The sequence below is a fragment of the Lepisma saccharinum genome, chromosome 10 (genome assembly GCF_977018435.1).
Source record: "Lepisma saccharinum chromosome 10, izLepSacc3.1, whole genome shotgun sequence".
Classification (NCBI taxonomy): domain Eukaryota; kingdom Metazoa; phylum Arthropoda; class Insecta; order Zygentoma; family Lepismatidae; genus Lepisma; species Lepisma saccharinum.
In genome coordinates, this window is record NC_139238.1 from 60138893 (window position 1) to 60155235 (window position 16343).

The following is a 16343-nucleotide window of genomic DNA, read 5'->3' on the forward strand; positions in this document are numbered from 1 at the left end:
TTCCAGCTTCGAACCCACTAACTTTATAATATGCACTTTCTGATTTGGACAGTTTCAATGTCCCTACTGTAGTGGATGTAATTCCAGGGCAATCAATCCTGTCAATTACTGTACCATGCTTTCTGACTTCAATTTGAGAAAATAAGAATGGAACAAAATTATCTATAAGTTTTATATTAGCCCCAGGGAGGGGATATTCTTCATCATTACTTTGCTTTACAATATCAAATTTTATATACAGATCAGATCTATGCGGATGAATGAACCCATCCCATACCGTGATGTCATACTGTAACTCTTTGTTGGGCTGATTCAAATTTGCAAATGTCCTCCTATTTGGAGGGAAGGACTGTAATTCAAAACTCTCGATATTTTCCATCTTGGTATTTATTTATATATTTTAAATATTAATTTCTATTATCGCAGTGCTATTAGCACCGGCAAAATCAATGATTTCATTTTTCTCATTTGTATTAGTTATTTCTATGTAATTAACCTTATCAATAGAAAAAGGGAAATAGACTGGTGGGATTGGGGAATAAAAGATAGGTTCCATAAATTCCGAATTCGGTTTAAATGTAGCAATGATACCTGTCTCCTTGTGACTGCCAATCGAATTTTTTTCTTCTTTGATAATCATACCTTTGGCAATATTACAGTGAATATTCAATGTCTCAATAGCTAAGAATTTTGGTATAAATTTACCTATGTGCCTAACACCTGGTTCTAATTTTCTATTGTTTTCAAATAATAAAAGTTCCCCCATGGTAGATAAGTCCACTGTTTCATTGGTAGTTACAATCTCCACTCTGTGTGTTACAGAATTTTGAGAAAGCAAGATAGTGGTTGGAAGTTCAAATTGTAAAGTAGATAAGTTATACTGTCCAGGAGGAATAATTATTTTTTCATTACCTAATAATATAGTATTGTTGTAGGTAGTTACATTCGGAATCAGATACATACTGTAGAATGCTCTTAGAGCTATGGATTTTGGATAGATAATATCATCGTGAAGATGTAGATTCAAAACCGAAGTCTCGCTGGAGAGATGGAAAATTCCCATATTTAATATATAATACAGCTTTTTGAAAATCTTCTAATTTGATGTTTGGTATTTTATTTAAACATCTGAGCATCGTAATGCAAACATGGCCACATATAATTTGATCGATATCTTGAATACGATCGTCGTTGTAATAAATTTTAACATGTTTGAAGTAACGAATTAATTCTGTAGGGGGTACCCCTCCCAAAGAATCGAAAATAAAAGCATTGCCATTTTGTTTATAATAGCATATCCAGTGAGTACCAACGTTTTCGGACTTGTCCATATTCACCCCGCCACATTCTCGAGAGTGAGGACTACCTTTAGGGAGAGAATCAGACATGAAAACCCCCCTGAAGTGTTTAATTTTAAATATTTTAATTAAAGATTCAATGTCTTGGTTGGTAAGAGCTACTTCTTTTTTTAAATTTTCTGAGTGCTCTAGACTTCACCTTTGCCTATTTTTTTCTCCATGGCAAGATTATGACGCTTTTGCTCTTCTAGTTCTACCTTATTTTTTTCGAATCAATTACAGTTTTGGCCATAGCAGGACTACCCCCAGCCAAGCTCCCAACTGCCCCCAATGCAGCCAGGATAGCTGGAATGCTGAATATGCATATGAATATGAATATGAATATGCTGTGTGTTTTCTTTCTTGTATTTTGCAATCGTTTTAATTGTGGCGTACTGAGTAATAATTTCATTCCATTTCCTTTGGCTATACATTGCCTCTTCTTTTCTTGTTGTTTTTTAGTTAAAATCGAATTAAGTTTTAAATTTTTAAGATTATGATACGGTATTTGGTACACAACTCCTTTTGGTTTCATGGTGTTGTTGTTGTTATTATTATTATTTTTCAGGGTATTTATATTACAAACCCCACCCTAATTTTTGTTTTGTATTCATAGCAATAGTTGTACCCAACGCTGTTATTTTTTCACCCAATGATGCATCTCTGCTTGTTAATCTTCCAAAAGCTGCCTCTTCCAGTTTTTGATCAGCCACATGACGATCATTCAGATCTTTGTGTGTGTTGTAAGCAATATCATGTTCTTTGCAAGCTGCATCCAGAGGATTAATACCCCTGTACCCTCTTTCTATTCGTTTCTCAAGTTTTGTACCAGGACCACAATATTGGTAACCAGGTACGTGTTACTCGAACGAAAGTTTATTAATAATATCATTTACCAAACCTCGACCCTCTGATATATACCAGAATTTAGGAGGTAGAGTATTTTAATTAAGTATCCCATACCATTAGGATCGTTTACAAAAAAATTAGCTAATTTGTCACTAATCATGTTTACAATACCTATTTTCTCATTATGGAAATTATTGTTCCCAGCATTTTCCTCTCCTGCTATAACAAGCAACCTATCTATAAGTTTTCTCACATCGTTTATCCATACAAATTCCTTAGGTAGAGTATTGTATTGTTTTATACCACTACCGGTTTTGAGTTGATTCCAGATAGGTTTAATCATATTTTTGCATTTATCCCCGCTGCTCGATTTCACACGCTTTTGACTGGCATCGTTATTTTGGTTCAAAGCATCAGAGAGTGTCAAAATTTTAGAGTAACTTTGATAATCATCTTCTGTAAAAATTTTTGGTTGTCTTTTTGGTAATGAGCTCACATAGCCCTACTGTACTAGGATATCTGGACCAGCTGTTTCTCCCACCTAAATTAATTTTTATGTTATCCCCTTCAAATGTTACTTTAGACTTGCCAATTGTCCATACTACGCCTTCATTACCCTCCATAGTTGGATACAATCCAAATACTTCATCTTTTTAGAATTTTCCAGTACTCAAATAATCCCTTGCCAATGGACCCAACTCGATTTTCTCTGATTCTTGTATAGCTACTTTAGCAGGTGGTTCCTTAAGTACCAGAGGAGTGTGTACTAGATAATGGCGTAGGAGGAAAATCTGCATAATTTTTAGCAGTAAGAGGTACCAATTCATTGATGAGGTTTTTATTTTGTTTTGTCACAATCTTAATCTCTTTACCAAGACCACTGATTGCATCGATAATAGGTTGATCTTGACGCTTGTGTTGTTCGTAAAAACCTTGATTCTCTGATTTCCAACATTTGAAAGGTTTGGACAAGTACTCTCGTAATTTCGAATTATCTTCTATTTTATGTTCTGTCATATTTTTGTTTTTGATTAATGGTTACTTTATATCGTTTAGAAAGTCGTTGATTTTATTTCTAAATTTACCATTGTTAGGTTTACGAGTCATGTCGATAGTGACAAATCCAAAATCGTGGCTGTTCCAACATGATGAACAGAATTTTGAAAATTGGTTGTAATTTAAGTCTCCTCCAACATAATCATCGTACATGTTTCAAATTAGTATGATCTTGACGAAACAAACAGATTAAGTTTGTATTATCTCGTAGTAATTTTTTGGGAATTTTGGAATAAGTTTGAGCTAAATAAAAGCAGTATATTTCTTTGTGACGACCCTGTGTAAAAAAATTTCTAATTTCATTCTGATTTTCCAGAATAACATCATCGAATACCACAAAAGAATTTTTCAAACATTGGTCGAGAGGTTTTATTGTTGATGCAAATGTAGCTATGCCCAGTCCCTCGTACAGCTTCATGAGTTATTGGTATTTCGGTTGTTCTAAACTTTTAGAGAATACATATGTCTATTTTTCCAATCTAGCCAATTGGGGGCAAGCAAGAAATTATTAACCAGCAAAGTTTTTTTTTCACAACCTGATGGCCTGCAATGAGACATCTTATGTTATCAGGTAACAACTCTCGATTTTTTTTATTAGTTTCCACTACATCTGGTAAACGCTGTACTACATTCCATGTTGGTGTCAAAGAATCACCGGGTTTGTTTCTATCCAACTTTTGTCTGGCAGACCTAACCATTTCACATACAATTTATTATTTTTCTTCTTCAATATTTTCTCGATTAGATATGTATCTTGATATTTTGTTTTACCAAGTTCCTCTTCATAGAATCTACCTTTCAATATTTTGTTATGATTATCTTTTATGATATATGTATTTCTATTTCCTGGTAAAACTTGAACCACTGAGAATAACTCCGTACTCCAATTTTTAGTAAAACCCTTCTCGAATAACTGTTTATATTTACTGACCCTTACCTGATCCCCTATTTTAAACTTTGGCTTCTTGGTAGTGTATGTATATTTTTTTTACAATAAACAATAGAAATCAATCGTTGCTCATCAGATTTGGTTACCTCAGAAGGTTTCATGTGAATAGTACTGTGTGCTTTATTGTTGTAATCATAAACTAGCTCGGGTAAAATTTGCACCCACTTATAATTGCCCTGTAGAGTAAATTGTCTCCACATGAGATTTTTTAATGTCCTGTTGAATCGTTCCACTATACTAGCTTTCAGATCACTGTATGTAGAATAATGTTTAATATTATGTTGTTGCATTAACTTAGCAAATGTATAATTGTAAAATTCTTTCCCTCTATCTGTCTGTAAATATTTTGGTATCCTTTCCTCACTAAATATCAACTTAAAAGCCTCGGTAACACAAGTACTAGTCTTGGATTTTAGGGGAACAGCCCATGCATATTTGCTAAAGGTATCAATAACTGTAAGCATATATTTGTAACCATGATTTGCCTTATCCAAATTTTTTAAAGTTCCCCTTGGGGGGACCGGAAGTAGACCGGAAGTGGACCGAAAGTAGACCGGAAGTGGACAGGAAGTGGACCGGAAGTAGACCGGAAGTAAATAGGTGTAGATGGGTGTGGGTGTGGCTGAGTGTACGTGGGTGTAGGTGTACTCTAACTCGTAAGAAATTATGACATTCGTACGAAGTAAGAGATGAAAAATCACAGATTTGCAATAGTACAGGGTTATTCAAAATGATGGATACACTTTCATTCATGTATATTTCCTTGAATATACATTGAATATGAATAATATACATACAAGAGAGAGGGGAAGGTCTTAAGTTTCGAATACTTCCGCTAGAGCGCAGTTGCGTAACCAACCACTCGAGTGCTCATGCTCGTGCCACCAAGAACCCTTCAGTTCAGTTCCGAGTAAGATGGCCACCGTGCAGCAGAAGGTTTTCTGCATTCTTGAGTTCGGCAAAACTGAATCGGCAACAGCAGCGCAGCGAGCATTCCGTCTTCGATTCGGCATAGAACCACCAATTTGGAGGAGCATATACCGTTGGTTTAACCAATTTCAGCAAACTGGATGTGTCTGCAAAGGAAAAAGCACGGGCCGACCGCGTGTGTCAGAGGAGGATGTGAGACGAATTGAAAGCAGTTTTGTGCCCAGAAAGTCAACTAATGCAGCTAGCAGAGAACTTGGAATACCTCAAGCAACTGTATGGCGAGTTTTGAGACGCCATTTCTCAATGAAGCCCTTCCTCACCGATTGATAGGTAGCATAGGAAATGAAGACCTGGCTTTTCTGTCGTGGCTACCGAGATCTCCTGATCTCACACAATTTGACTTTTTGCTGTGGGGGTATGTCAAACAAGCCGTGTACGTACCACCGCTACCACAAACTCTGGGCAACCTGCAGAACCGTATCACAGCTGCAGTGAACTCGGTTACACAAGAGATGCTTCTTCGTGTGTGGAATGAGTTCGGCTACCGCTTAGATGTTTGTTGAGCAGCAGGCGGCTGCCATATTGAACATCTGTAACCTCTATTGTAAGATTGTAAACTTTAGACTTTCCTCTCTCTCTTGTATGTATATTATTAATATGTAATATATATTCAAGGAAATATACATGAATGAAAGTGTATCCATTATTTTGAATAACCCTGTATAAAATCGACAAAAACATCATCAAAATAGGTTTTCCATTGTGTTTAATTAATAAAAATAATAGGCCTCGTACCAAGTATGACTTTGAACATAGATGATTACACTACTGCCCCTGTATAATACATACAGATATTTCCTAATGCAGCTTTCAATAACATTGATAACTGTTAGGGGTTTATGATATTTCATGCAATACCAGTTCCTACACCAAGCATGTAATTTTATTACTTGAGTCTCTATTTTTAATTACGTTATTTGACGTCCGGTTAATGTTTTTTTCTTCAAAAATTGGAATTTCTTTTTTTAAAAAATTGTTGTTCTATTATGTGAAGTATATACTAATACCTTTTAAAATTTTAACAATTTCACGGGATGTTATTAAATTAACATCAAGAAGAAGAAATTATGCAATAAGAATGATTAAAATATGTACGAAACGTTGACTATAATTGATTGATTTATATTACTTCATTTATCATTTACTTTTGGCTAATCGCAAGGACGAGGATGTGTGATAATATGATGGAATTGATGAATGGACACACAATGAACATCATTCCCCAGGCCGGAATTCGAACCCTGGACCCCTGACGTCGAATGATATGTGGAGTGGTATGATAACAACTCCACCACTGAGGCCGGCGTTATTGACTATAATGATCTTTGCTCTGAGTTTTTCGTAATATCACGAAATGAACATCCTATTAAAATGGTTTCCTATTGGTTACATTATGTATTTACATTAAATTATAATACTTTTGTAAATATATACGTGGATGTATCAGAAAAAAGGTTGTAACAAGCATTCTGTGAATGCACGAAATAGGAGGTAAGTAATTGGTTTACCCGGAGGTGCAACAGATGGCGTCATATACGCGTGGCGAGTTTCGACAACTTTACGTTTACCGCCAGTGGCGTAGTAGCCAATGCAATGGCGAGACGCTTGCAGAATTGGCCTGCCGTGGAAGTGTGAAGTTTCATACGTTTCTTGTGGGCGAGGAATATTCCGGCAGCGGATATTGTGCACTTTTACGCTGTTATGTGAGGGTGTCATCTTCATTCATGACAATGCAACAGCCCACACGGCCCGCCAGACTCGACAGTTGCTGCAACGTTTCAGGTGGGAAGAGTGGAACCACCCCCCATACAACCTGGAATCGGCCTCCACCGACTTTATCCTTTTTTCCCAATTGAAAACGCACTTCTCTGAAACACGGTACTCGTCCGACGATAACGTCCAGGCATTTGCCATGAAGTGGTTCAATGAGCAGGGACGTGATTTCTACCTAGATGGCATCAACAAATTGCTCCAGTGGTCTGATACATGTCTCAATCGCCTTGACGATTACGTGGAAAAGTGATGTGTGTGTAGCGTTATTAGAATACATCATCAATTCATAGCAGGTCGTACTGTGTTCTTTTCAGTTGTTGTTGTAACCTTTTTTCTGATCCATCCACGTATATATTTGAAACGAGAATATTAGTGTTCATTTGTGATATGTAGCTTGTACATATAATGACTGGTTAGAGAAGAGATCCAGTTTAAACGAAATTTAACCAACAAAATTCTTACTTGCAACAGACGGGAGATATATTCAATACTTTTATATGCATTTTTTTTACACTATCATATCAACATTTGTATTACTATGTAAGGTTTATAGTTTATATGTGTTGCATTTAATTTTTGTACATTTTGATAAATTTCCAAATTCAACAATTTACCGTGCACTGTAAAATATGTAAAAGGTCAAACGCTTTGGGGCGCAGCGTAATAAATTACTTTCTGTGGGCCAACTCAGTGGCTGAGCAAGTAAATCGGTCGACTTCCTGTCTTGATGTCGAATTTCCAGGTTCGACTCCCGGCCTGGGTTATCCATATAATCATCACTCATCCTCATCGTCCTGACAAAAGAAACGTAAGAATACAAATACAAATTTACCACTACACAATTGCAAACATTTAATGTAATAGTATTAAAAAATAAGTAGCAGTGCATTATTCACATATGCAAATTAATTTTAATAATTATATGTTCACTAATAATTTCATTAGCCTTATAATTTACACTAACCGCAAGTTGATTGGCTCTCGTCACTATTGTCTCCACAGTCGTCAGCCAGATCGCACATCCAATTTTCTGAGATGACCTTTCGATTCTCGCATTCAAAAATAGGAATGGTTTTGTTATACGCCCCTGTTCAGAAATGAAAGTTTTTATCAAAAGCAGTTCACGTGATTTGTGTAAAATGGCAGCGAACCTTAATTATAATGCGGATACAACCATTACCTTCTCAATATGAAAGCCTGATGGCTTGTTCCGGTCACGTGATTAAACGTCATCAACTGGAGGCGAGATAGCTGCCATGTTTGATTTGCTTCTTCGGAATCAATGTTGGACCTTTTTAGTGAATATGGAATTGTAATGCAAATTTCAGAACTGTAATCGAGTTTACATGACGTGTAAATATGCTTAAATGTGGAAGAGGTATGGTTTATAAGTCTTGTGTACTCAATTGCAGAGGCAATTACAATGAAAAAGGTAAGAGTAACATTCACATTTCTTCAAGATGTTGTTAAAAATGAGAAATTTTTAGGGCAATTCCATGTGATTCAGTCACTACGAAAATATACAAGTAACAAATGTATTATACTAAAAAATAAATAATAGTAATAGTTCATGATGTAAACATTTCATGTGTCCGAAATAGGCATCAAATATACTCGTAAATGTGGACAACTTGTCAACATTTTTTTTAGAATTATCAAATAATTTACCCTGAATTACAAACGTTGGTTAATATTACGTCTACCAAAGCAATTTGTTAGTGTAAATTTTATGCAAGCATTCGATAAATTATTCATATTATTTACACAAATTTTCAGTTTCAAAATATGCTTAATGAAAGAAAGCTATACAACGGGGCAAAGTTTATGCATGTGTACATTTATTCTTATTTTATCCCGCTTTATGCTTCTTTATGCTAATCGGAGGCTAATGGAAGATATGTTGTACATTTAAATACAAAGGTGCGATGTGTAACAAGAACGTCGATGAAATATTCGTGTGTAAAACTATCCAAGAATATATATATTACTTATGTTTCAAATACAAATGTTTTCACACAGAAAGCATTTTGTTACCTAGCTATGTTAATATGAACTACAAATGTATTAAATTTTTAAAACTGTTTCATATGAACTGCTTTTTATTTTTTGTCTTTGTGAAGCTTCAATGTTCGTAACTTTGATTATTAAATCAGTGATAATGTTTATTGTTTCATAATTTATTAACATTTTTCACGATTTTTCTAAGGGAATATAAAAAACAGTGTAAGGAAATATTCCAAATATTTATTTCCCAATTGAACGTTAAAATGGAAATATTAATCTGCTTTTTTTCTCAATGAAACTCTTAAGTTATTGTCACAAATCTTACTAACGACAATGAAAATTTTCAATTTGTTTATTATCTTTCGTTCAATAAAGTCAATAGGATCGAAATTACAATGTGACAAATTATTTACGTTTAGTCTTTATACACAGAAATGTAACATTGCCCTTGTACCAATTTCTTTCGCTTTTGCTGCAAGAATATAGAAATTAAGGTTTTGTATTGAGATTGTATAGCTACACAGAATATCTGCATTATCTGGTTGATTAATTTTGGGTAAACTTAAAGACAATTTAATTGATTAGGTAAATTGGAAAGTTTACGATCAACCTAACATGTTTTTTATTTGATCAATTGATTTTACATACAAAAGTTCATACAAAAGCGGTTACAAGTTTTACTGTAGCTGACCAATATTCCCGATAATATTTTTCAAAGATATACAATGTTTAAATATTTCCGACAGGAAGTTTCTAACGGTTTTCAACTCTTTCTTTGTGCTATGGTAGGATTTTTTGTGGTGGCCATAGTGACTTCCTGAATGAAAATTTTGGTGTAAATATTCAATATTATACATTTTCCTTCTAACTATATTCGTCGGGAGGGTAAATGTCAAAATTTAACTTCATAATAGAAATAAATATACCTTAATTATCTACGGTAAAATTACGTCAAGGAGTTTACAGCGTTAAGACGATCGCCTCCAGATGATGACGTCTTGACTGAGCGCTGTGGCCTGAACCTCAAGATAGTCTTGATACAACTCCCAAGGAGAGGGCACGTCTTGTGAAAGAGAATTTGGGAAGAGAGTTCGTGTAATATGTTGGAGAGATTTACGTCTCACTGAATTCTTCATGTCTTTATGTAAAGTTTTATTTTTACACATACTTTCTCTACTCCGCATATACATATTTTCGTTGCAATCCATTAACCATTGCTCATTGTTGCCTTTTGCTCTCTAACTGAGAAACGCACTTAACAGAACTTCCAGAAATTAACTCCGCAGTTTATCACGCAGAGGTCCCTATACATACGGCACTCACTCTCTGTGTATCTCCATGCATCCATAAAAAAACTGTCTGAATCCATCGGGCCTTGTATCGGAGTATCTGCGCATCTGAGTAACTGAGCTGGAACTGAGTCTAAACAACGAGAAAACTTGTTTTCTTCCTATTCAAATCCATGCGATTTTCCTTCGGAAGGGGTAGCTTTAATTATTACAACAGCAGTTATGAAACAAAATTATGATGCGTATCGTACATCAATGTAAAGATGAGATTTCGGAGAATACGAGTATATAACACACATAACTTACAGAGAGTAAGGTGAAGAATAACCGGAGTAAGAAAATCATGCATTTTCATAACATTCGAGTTCCGAGCACAGCCGAAGCAGACCCGAAGCTCACCCGATCTCAAGTTAACCACGCTGCCGCTATGGATGATGGGAAACCAGCAGCCTCAGGGGTTTATCCGGCGGCGCACATTGGTTGAGATTTCTTTTGGAGCATTTGCTTTACTCGATTTCCTACTCCAGTTATGCTTTACATTCTCATATGTAAGGTATATATTATAAGGGTGTTCCACTATGAACGACACATTTAAGATGTGTAAAATAACACTAAATAATTACAAAAAAGTTAAATGTTTTTACATCATTACAATGGGTAAATGTTCCGATTTAAGTATGAAATACAACATCCGACATATGTCCCCCACGACTTGCTCTGCAGGACTTCACTCTCTCGATGAAATTTGCAATCACCTTTTCACACACTTGCACATCGATGTGGTTGATAACACGTTCAATTTCCACCTTGAGTTCTTGTACTGTTCGGGGTTTGTTTACATAGACTTTTGATTTCAGAAACCCCCAAAGCAAGTAGTCATAAGGAGTAAGGTCACATGACCTAGTTGGCCAGTTCTGGTCACCATTGCGAGAGAGGACTCGGCCCGGAAATTTCTCATGCAGCAAGGAAATCGTCTCGTGGGAGGTGTGGCAGGTAGCGCCGTCTTGTTGAAACCACATGCGTTCACTGTGAATTCCGTTCAAATGCGGCCAGAAGAAACTGCGAACCATATTGCGGTACCGTTCTCCATTAACTGTCACAGCATTTTCATCGTCGTCTTTAAAAAATTACGGTCCTATCACTCCAACAGCCCAAAATCCACACCACACGGTCACTCGTTGTGAATGCAATGGTGTCTCATAGATTTCTCGCGGATTTTCCGTTGCCCAAATGAGACAGTTTTGTTTGTTGACGAAACCGTTTAAATGAAAATGTGCTTCGTCACTAAACAATATTTTCCGTGCAAAATCTTCATCCACCAGTTTCATCCCCAAAACCCATTCAACAAACTGTCTTCGTTTCACTTGATCATTTAGTTTCAGTTCCTGAGTTATCTGAATTTTAAACGCATGCATGTGCAGATCTTTCGTGAGAATGCGATGCATGGAACTTTTCGATATATTCACCTGTTGTGAACGACGCCGAATGGGTTTTTTAGCACACACTATAACACTGTCACGCACAATAGCGATGTTCTCAACAGACCGGCTAGATCGAGAGCGTCGACCCTGTTGTCTCAAATGTTTTGATCAACTTGCGAACTGTACTCTTATTAGGTGCACTTTCACGTTCTAGTATTGCACGAAGCTTCCTAACAGTCTCTGCATAACACTCGCCATTCTTCTAATGAGTTTTCACTATCAAAACTCGTTGTTCCGTTGTATAGAGCTCCATGCCGATTAAGCCAATAATCAGTGATGAAGGAACTTGTAAGAACAGTGCTGCCAATCCACACACAAGACATGTTGCGTAAATCAAACTTGGCATTATTAAATCGGAACATTTACTCGTTATACTGATGGGAAAATATTTGCCATTTCCTAATTATATAGTGTTATTTTACAAATATTAAATGTGTCCTTCTTATTGGGACACCGTTTACATAGACGTATTATCCGAAATCTCATCTGTACATTGATGTAGACTCTTATTAGTTGCACTTTCACGTTCTAGTATTGCACGAAGCTTCCTAACAGTCTCTGCATAACACTCGCCATTCTTCTAATGAGTTTTCACTATCAAAACTCATTGTTCCGTTGTATAGAGCTCCATGCCGATTAAGCCAACAATCAGTGATGAAGGAACTTGTAAGAACAGTGCTGCCAATCCACACACAAGACATGTTACGTAAATCAAACTTGGCATTATTAAATCGGAACATTTACTCGTTATACTGATGGGAAAATATTTGCCATTTCCTAATTATATAGTGTTATTTTACAAATATTAAATGTGTCCTTCTTATTGGGACACCGTTTACATAGACGTATTATCCGAAATCTCATCTGTACATTGATGTACGATGCACATCACAATTTTGTTTCGTAACTGCTGTAACAATAATTAAAGCTACCCCTTCCGAAGGAAAATAGCATTGATTTGGATAGGAAGAAAAGCACGTGTTTATTTGTTTCAACTCAGTCCCAGCGCGTCGTCTGCTGTAACGTCACACTATTGAACTCCATTGTTACCTTTCAAACAGGAAAGCCGTTGGCTTTCCCGGCTACTGGGCAAAAAGCAGCCTAGGAACGAGCATTTACAAACATTCAAACTTTTACATATATACTTTCCATTTTCCAGATGTGTGCTTAAAAACAACACCGCAAGTAGTAGGGTACTCTTTATTATCCACATCAAAACTGCATGCTGACGTCACTGATATAGCTACACAAAAACGGAAGTGTTGTTAAGGACAGAATTCATTTATTCAGATACAGTCTTCTTTGGCCATTTTACACTGAAATAACATAAAGTAGAAACAAAAAATAACAAAAGATAAAAACAATAACAAGGTGGGATAAATTTATATGTTCTTGGTCAGTTATATACAAAAATTATGTTCTGGAAGGAAAATATCTACATTCAGGGGAAGTTTGTTTTAGATTTCTGGGAGCCTGTAAAACAAGGATCGTTGTAGAAGGGATAGCCTAGTGGTTGGGTTGTGGAAGAGTTGCAGGTTGCGCGTTTGCTTTTGGGGTACCCTAAGTGTGAATTTACTGATTAGGAGATCTGTTCTGATTTTGCCATTTATTATCTTGTATAAAAATTTCATGTCAGCTGTATCACGACGAAAGGATGGAGTGTGAATATTCAGAGCAGCCATGGTGTCTGATTTGGATACATGTCGAAAGGAAGGTATTTTATGGCGAACAATTGCAAGAAAGAAACTGAGAACAGAATCTATTCTGGTGAGATTGGTTTTTGAGGCCATTGCCCAAATTGGGGAACAGTATTCAAGGATGGGCGAGATGAAAGATTTAAAGAATAAAGCAAGAGATGATGGGTTTTGAATTTCGCTAAATCTGTATAGAAGACCGAGAAGGCGCATGGCTTTTTTAGTGGTAGCTATAATATGATAATTAAAAGTGAGTTCTTCATCCATGAAAATACCTCGGTCCTTTTGGGTGGAAACGTTTTGGATTGGATTGTTTCCAATAGAATAAGTAGACACCACTTTGTTCTTTTTAGGGAATAAGTAAAGAAAGAGCATTTCTGAGGGTTTAGTTCTAAATTCCACTGACGACACCACTTAACAAGTTCTGTGAGAGCATTTTGAAGAATCATCATGTCATGATGCGATGAGATCTCCTTAAAGAGTTTACAGTCATTCGCAAAAAAAAAGTATATTGATAGGGAGGGAGGACGGTTTTTCAGGGAGGTCATCCATGTACAGAAGGAATAGGAGCGACCATAAGACATTCCCCTGAGGAACTCCAGACAAAACGGGAAGAAAGTTAGAAGAGGTACCAGATAGAACAACACGTTGTTCACGCTCATGGAGGTAGTCCTGGAGTAAAGTGAGAAATTTGCCATGGATGTTAAATCTGGCTGATAATTTATGAAGAAGAAATTTATGATTAATTTTGTCAAAGCTTTCGAAATGTCCAAATATATAGTGTCAAGTTGGGAGTTATTATCAATTGCTTTGGCAGCATGCGAAAGTAAGACGGAAATATTTGTTAGGCAAGAGCTGCCTGGAAGAAAACCATATTGTGCTGTGTTGATATAGGGAGACGTAAACTGAAGTAACCTGTTTTTGATGATTTTTTCACAAATAATTGATAGTGGCGATAGAAGTGAGATTGGTCTATAGGATTTTACACATTTTTTATCTCCAGTTTTGTGAATGGGCACAATGTTGGCCCGTTTGAAGTTTTTCGGAAACACACCCTTAGAGAAACATTTGTTGAGTAATGCAGACAGAGGAAGAGCCAAAAATTCAGCAGTTTGACGTAAGAATATTGTGGGGATTTCATCTTGACCTAGGGACCGGTGGAGGGGCAATGAAGCGAGAAGGTATTTTACTTCCTCGGGGGATGTTTTGATTGAAGATAGTGTGTGAGGACAGACATCATTTAAGTGGGGGAGAGGGTCGGAAACTGAGGGAGGTGAGAAGTTCTGATGAAAAAAAAAAACATTGAAAATTTCGGCTCTTTCTTCTCCACTAGCAATATCAGTATTATGAACAATTTCTTTAGGTATACGTGGGCTTTGTTTTCTTGAATTTAGTAATGTGAAGAATATCTTAGTGTTTGTAGTACATTTGGTTGTTATGTTATTTATATGTTCACTATATTTTTTTCTGAGTAGGTATTTTGAATGACGTCTGTTGTCACAATAGTTACCGTGAGTGTGAACATTAGGGTGCTGCTTCCATAGGTACCAAGCCTGTTTTTTTTATTTTTCAACACAAAGCGAACTTCTCTATCGAACAAGACGGGGTATTTCGTAGATCTCGGTCTCGCAGTGGGCACGAAGTCTTTAATCGTGGCATGCAGTATTTCGACAAAGTTCTCAACGGCTTCGTTCACTTCCTCTTCCATCAACAAAAACCAAGGGTAGACATTGAGCGCCCGCTGGATGACATTCCATGGAGCTTTTCGCCATAGGTGGTGGTGGAAGGGGGGGTTGGTTCTGCTTGGCGGATTCCTTGTCTTTCTTCGTGGTAGGCAGGTGCATTGTGACGTCGAGTGAGTCATGGTCGGAGGTTAGAAGGTTTTTTACCTGTAGTTACCTGCATATTAGGCAGGGTTGCCAGTACGTAGTAAAGGTTGCTGTCACCACGTGTTTTATGCAAGTTGAACTGGTTTAACCCTATTGCGTGAATGAACGTATCAATAAACCACTGATCATTTTGGCAGTTTATAGTTCCCGTATTTGGGCTTTCCCAATTGATGGAGAGGTTGAAATCACCAAATAGCATAATATCACCACTTGTCATTGCTGCTAATACCGAATCCCTGCAGGCTTCGAGGATGGAAATAGGAGAGTTCTTATTTGGGCGATAATACGATCCAATTAGCAGTTTTTTGTTTTTTTGAAAATTGAGTTCTATCCAAATAATTTCACAGTCCTTGATTATAGCTAGTGAATAATAATATAGTGTGTATCAGAAGTCCCTTACAATCCATTGTAAAATCCGTAGTGATGTATTTTCATGGCATTTGATATGGGCGATACATAATAGGCCTAGGGGGGCACCTCTTGGAGTATGTCACGCGGACGGCCGCCATCTTGGTTCCGCCATCTTGAATTCAACTTTTTTATTTAAGATATGTGGGTAATTTCGTCAGGATGTCAAATCTGAAATCAGATTTCATGTAACATCATTTGGTGAAAAGTTATTGGCAACTGAAAGTGATGTTTACCTGTTTGTTGCAGGTGTTGAACCATGGCGTTAACAACTGAGGAACGCATCCAGATCGTCAAACTTTGGGGTGGTATAAGTGCCCGTGCAGTGGCTGCCGATTTCAACCTGCTTCATCCAGAATGTAACCCTGTGTTACATGTTGCAGTGGCACAAATTCGAGGAGACGGGCACGGTCTTGGACAGACCGCGGACAGTCACGGATGAAGCACAAGCTACGGCAGTGTTGGCCTTCTTCTCGACGTCACCGCAGCAAAGCACATGTCGTATAGCAATGCAATGTGCTTTGAGTCACAGTCCAGTGTACCGGATGCTACTGAGGCACAAGTGGCATCCGTATAAGGTGTATAAGGTGCAAATGCATCAACACCTCTCCGAGGACTATCCAG

At 36.9% G+C, this 16343-nt stretch overlaps 1 protein-coding gene across 1 annotated transcript in view; it reads right to left on the bottom strand.

The window, feature by feature from the left end:
* The window catches only part of LOC145994119 (uncharacterized), a 130644-nt gene extending 114664 nt beyond the window's left edge, over positions 1-15980 (bottom strand). Inside the window, exons 1-2 of the mRNA XM_083130208.1 lie at positions 15956-15980; positions 7919-8041 (exon numbers count right to left, since the gene is read on the bottom strand). Coding sequence (XP_082986334.1) covers positions 7919-8041; positions 15956-15980 — 148 coding nt within the window. The remainder of the gene's footprint in view (positions 1-7918; positions 8042-15955) is intronic.
* Between the last annotated feature and the right edge of the window lie 363 nt (positions 15981-16343).